At 35.2% G+C, this 4,651-nt stretch overlaps 1 protein-coding gene across 1 annotated transcript; it reads left to right on the forward strand.

Moving 5' to 3' along the window:
• The first annotated feature begins 897 nt into the window (after positions 1-897).
• Positions 898-1,561, forward strand: LOC132063117 (histone H3.2-like). The gene has a single exon (XM_059455548.1). The coding sequence runs from the start codon at positions 968-970 to the stop codon at positions 1,376-1,378; it is 411 nt and encodes a 136-aa protein (XP_059311531.1). The 5' UTR covers positions 898-967; the 3' UTR covers positions 1,379-1,561.
• Positions 1,562-4,651: the final 3,090 nt, after the last annotated feature.

Consider the following 4,651-nt stretch of genomic DNA (forward strand, 5'->3'; position numbering starts at 1 on the left):
TATCATTGGATTGATTGATGAGTTTTGAATTTGAAAAAGTGGTTTTGACCAACCTTCAAACAGTTTTTATTTTTTTTTCACTCACGATTTTTTAATTTCAAATTAAATGCATATAATACTCTTTTGAACTTTTTTTCCAGATACTGTTTTTTTTTAAATATTATATTTTTATGTCCAAACATCTGAACATAGTTAAAAAACCACAAGTTGTTTATTTACGTATTTTATGTGGAAGCAATACTACAGGACCATAACAATGTCGTTCAATTTCTTATTTCTTTTATCTTTTGAATTTCTTTTTCTCATTGTAAGAATTAAGTTGTGTGACATAATTTGTGTGACATTTTTTAGATTATGTTGAGTGTTGAAAATTTTATCGTGTCCGGCATAACGTGTGAGATGTTATAATATATATGCCAAATAAAATGTAAATTTTGTTGAACAAACTCTAAACTTATGCCCCGCCAAAAATGTTAGAAGTGAAAAAATTAAAGACCATAAATTTAAGAGTCAAAAATTAAAAACCACACCGAAATAGGGACATTTGTGGGAATGACCCAAAGAAAATTTCTCAGCAAATGTCAAGATTGGAAGTTGGAAACACAACAGGTCCAATCCCATATGGGCCTACCATTTGTAGACTTGGCCAAAACAAGACATGCAAAGGCAATACACGAAGGATTGAAAATCCACGCGGCAAATATCCATTTGTTAATAAAGCGGCACGCGGATAGTTATCCTAGCAAACATTTATTATGAGATCTACACCGTCAACACCAAATCTCCTCAATCCGAACGCTGTTATTCACTTGGAATTGCACACCCAAAAATTTCAAACTCCCTTCCAAATTTCCTACGATTCCCGCCTACTACTTCACTCCTATATAACTCGCCCATTACACATCTCCCAAACCCACCACAATCAAAGCTTTTCCCAATCTATATTTCATATTAGCATAAACTCAAAATGGCCCGTACCAAGCAAACAGCCCGCAAATCGACAGGTGGGAAGGCACCAAGGAAGCAACTAGCCACCAAGGCTGCCAGAAAGTCAGCTCCGGCTACTGGAGGAGTGAAGAAACCTCACCGATTCAGGCCTGGAACTGTTGCTCTCAGAGAAATCAGGAAGTATCAGAAGTCAACTGAGTTGTTGATAAGGAAGCTTCCATTCCAGAGGCTGGTGAGGGAAATTGCACAGGATTTCAAGACAGATCTCAGGTTCCAAAGCAGTGCTGTGGCTGCTCTACAAGAGGCTGCTGAAGCTTACCTTGTTGGGCTCTTTGAAGACACAAATCTCTGTGCAATCCACGGTAAGAGGGTTACGATCATGCCTAAGGATATTCAGCTTGCAAGGAGGATTCGAGGAGAAAGGGCTTAGGAACAAGCTTTGTATGGTTATGGTTAATTTGTGTTCTCTGTCTTAGGGCTTTGTTTGTTGAATGTTAGGAATGGTTATGTAAATCAAATTACTAGTTTCAACCCAATTATATGTAAACCTCTGGTTAAGTACTATTATGAAATCTGATGAATGAAATATGTAGTTTATTTTGTTTCAATTAAAGGTGCTGCTCATATTACGATTTGGGGTATATTTTGCATGTTTCCTTCTATATTGCTTTCGGTTTAGGGTTTTCATAAATGTTTCATTTTGATGACTGTTTGTTGCCTTGTATTCCGTTATTGAGGGGTGGAATAAAAGTATTTAGATCCCCAATTACTATGAGAAAGAACTACTTAGCTGTGACACTTGTTGTGAGAAAGAAGTACTTGGCCATTACTTTTCATTGGCTAATATAAGTGCTACTTTTAATTCAACAATGACTTAAAAGTCCTCATTTCTTGGCATTATCATTGTAAAAAACTCTGCAGATCCTTTATGCCTTTCTGAAATTGAACTTGATTTTGTTTTGTTAGTCAATCTTTTTTTTTATTCAAAGATACTATTTGTCGTAGGGGCCTGGGTTGATGTTGCTTTTTTCTACCAAAACCTATCAATGGTTGAAGAAATTTCTGTTTTGACTCAACTTTTGGAAACATGGTGTTGCAGGTGTAGCATTTAAACTGAGACTGAGTATTCTTTTTAAGCTTTTATTTTTGGGTTCTAATACTTCTGTTTTCTTAAACACGACTTTGCCTTTCTTTCTTTTTTCCTAGCAATCCCCCTTGCGACTTAAAAATATCAATGGTTGTAAGGTAAAACAAGATGTAAATAACCTGATTGAAGATTGACATTTGGAAACAAGAGATGAATAGACAGCTTTAGCATGTTGACATCGAGGAGTGCAGCTTTAGTGACAGTATTTAAGGTTTCCCTTTTGCCCTCTAATTCACTTCTCACCACTGCCATGAATACTGGTATAAGGAGAGCAACTAAAGCGTTCTAATTCTTTGCAGATCTGGAAACAAACCAGATTATAGGAGGAAAGTAAGGCTCAGCTGCTCTTGAGAATCTCTACTCTTAGTTCAACGTTGACAATAAAAAGCGTTCAGCCTCTTCATTCACTTAGTAATCAGAAAGGTAAGTTTAGTTTTGTTGTCTGGCCAAATAAGCTAACTTGAGATGAACCAATCTGCTTTTAGGCATCTTGTCTCCTGCAAGTCTTACCAAATTAAATACTACGAACTTAGAGCTGATTGAGTTTGTGAATGTATGACTACAAAAAGGGATGTGGTAGTTACTAGTTATAGTCTTATATGTTAGGAAGACTCCTTTACTTTCTAGTAATTGTTTGTTGCTTAAACAGGTAATTGGTTTTCTTGGATTTTCTGCAGAGAAAAGTGGAATCAGTTTGTTGGCTCACCTTATGTTTTAAGTAATCGTGTGGCTCGCCTAGCCAAGAGAAAATCTTAAATAGTGCAACCTACAAAATTGTTTGACTTTGTCGAATGATATTGATCTTATGACAAAAGAGAAAAAGCTTTTACTAAATGGTAGCAACAGAACAATTATAGTAATAGACTCCCTTGTCAGAGCCATACTTGCAGCATGGATCACCCTATTATTCTTCAGATTACTAAACTCACGCAACATTTTTGGTCCGACTTGCTCAAATATAGTGGTCCGGAGCTCATAACCTTAAGTCTGTTATCGATTGATCCTAGTTAAGTTCATTCCGGGTAGTGTTACTTCACAATAGCAATAAACTATCAAAATATGTTTAACAAAAAGGTCCAAAATGTAGTTTTGTGAATCCTAAAACTTTTGTTTAACAGATATAGAACCTACCTAGTAGTTGTCATATGTAGTACTAATACCATTTGCTTTTGGTCTTTCTTGTGGAATCTTGATATTTAATTTTCTTGATTTGTGGCCTATTGCTGAAATGATCCACAGAATGATGTCTAAGCCGGGCAAAGTAACATCATATATGTTACTCCTCAAGTTAGTATTTCGTCCTCATTATGTGCTTCATCAGATTTATATGCTGGAGTTTGGCATTGTATGAATTCTGTATTCAATATTGTTCACTTGTTTTGAGTTTTGACCACAGTATAGTTGAGCATGGAGATATATGTTAAAAATGTCTTTTCTTCTCGGGCATCTTTTCTTCCCTGCATCTTGCTCCCTGTCTTCTCTCCAATTTCTGCATGATGATATTAAAAGAGTGGCATCAGAATCCAGGTTCTCGCTTGCTTAGCTGTTATAGTTAGGGGTGTTCAAATGAGACCGAAAAACCGATCCGAATCGGGAAACCGAGTCAAACCGACTTAATAAACCAAATACCGGCTTGGTTTGATTTGGTGTTAAAAAAAATAAAATAAAAAAAAGTAACCAAACAGAATCAAACCGGTAAATATATACATATTTAAAATAATACACACATATATTATTGTTACCTGTTTCAAAAAAATACGCACACACATATTATATATTAAATTTTATCTATCTTCTTCATAATTTTGGGTCATCAAAGTCCAATACTAATTCAAATTTGCTAAATCTTTTCCTTTGGTGATATAAGGCCTATCAATTGCCTTACAATTGCCAAATGGTACATGAGCCCTGTCAAGTCTCTTTGTCAGTCTTTTGACACTTTTGGCTCCACTTGTCTAAAATGATTTACTCTTGATTTGTGATTCATTAGACCATTTGATTCCTAGTGGTGCTCTTATTCTGGTCCGCACATTTTCCTAGGGGAATGAAGCTAAGAGATTAATTTTTTTAATAGCCATGAGCAATTGTTAAACAGTGAGTGTACGAGAAGTGTATTGTTAAAGTGGATGTCTTTTGCACATTATGCAATTTCAACTCTTTTCATCCATTAATTTCTAGGTGGTCTCTGGTTGATGTGTGAATATTATTAATTTGAGTTCATGATTATTCTTTTCTCTTGAATGTGGTTTACCTCTGCTCTGTTTATTGGTCATTACATTGCTGTTTCAGCTTATTGCCTTATTTTGTTAAGAAATAAATCCTAATTTATTTTTGAATTTGAATCATGAGGATGAGGCAAATTTGTGTAGTATTGCTTGCATTTTGGGTTATGTGTCTGCCATTGTTGTATCTCATTTTCATTTTTTGTATCTCACTTGTATTAATTTTTGGGAGAAGGATCAAAAATACCCCTCTACTTTGGAACTTATTTTGGATCAAAAATACCCCTCTCATCCTTAAAGTTTTCAAATATACCCCTATCTCGACGGAAATTGT

The sequence above is a fragment of the Lycium ferocissimum genome, chromosome 7 (genome assembly GCF_029784015.1).
Source record: "Lycium ferocissimum isolate CSIRO_LF1 chromosome 7, AGI_CSIRO_Lferr_CH_V1, whole genome shotgun sequence".
Classification (NCBI taxonomy): Eukaryota; Viridiplantae; Streptophyta; class Magnoliopsida; order Solanales; family Solanaceae; genus Lycium; species Lycium ferocissimum.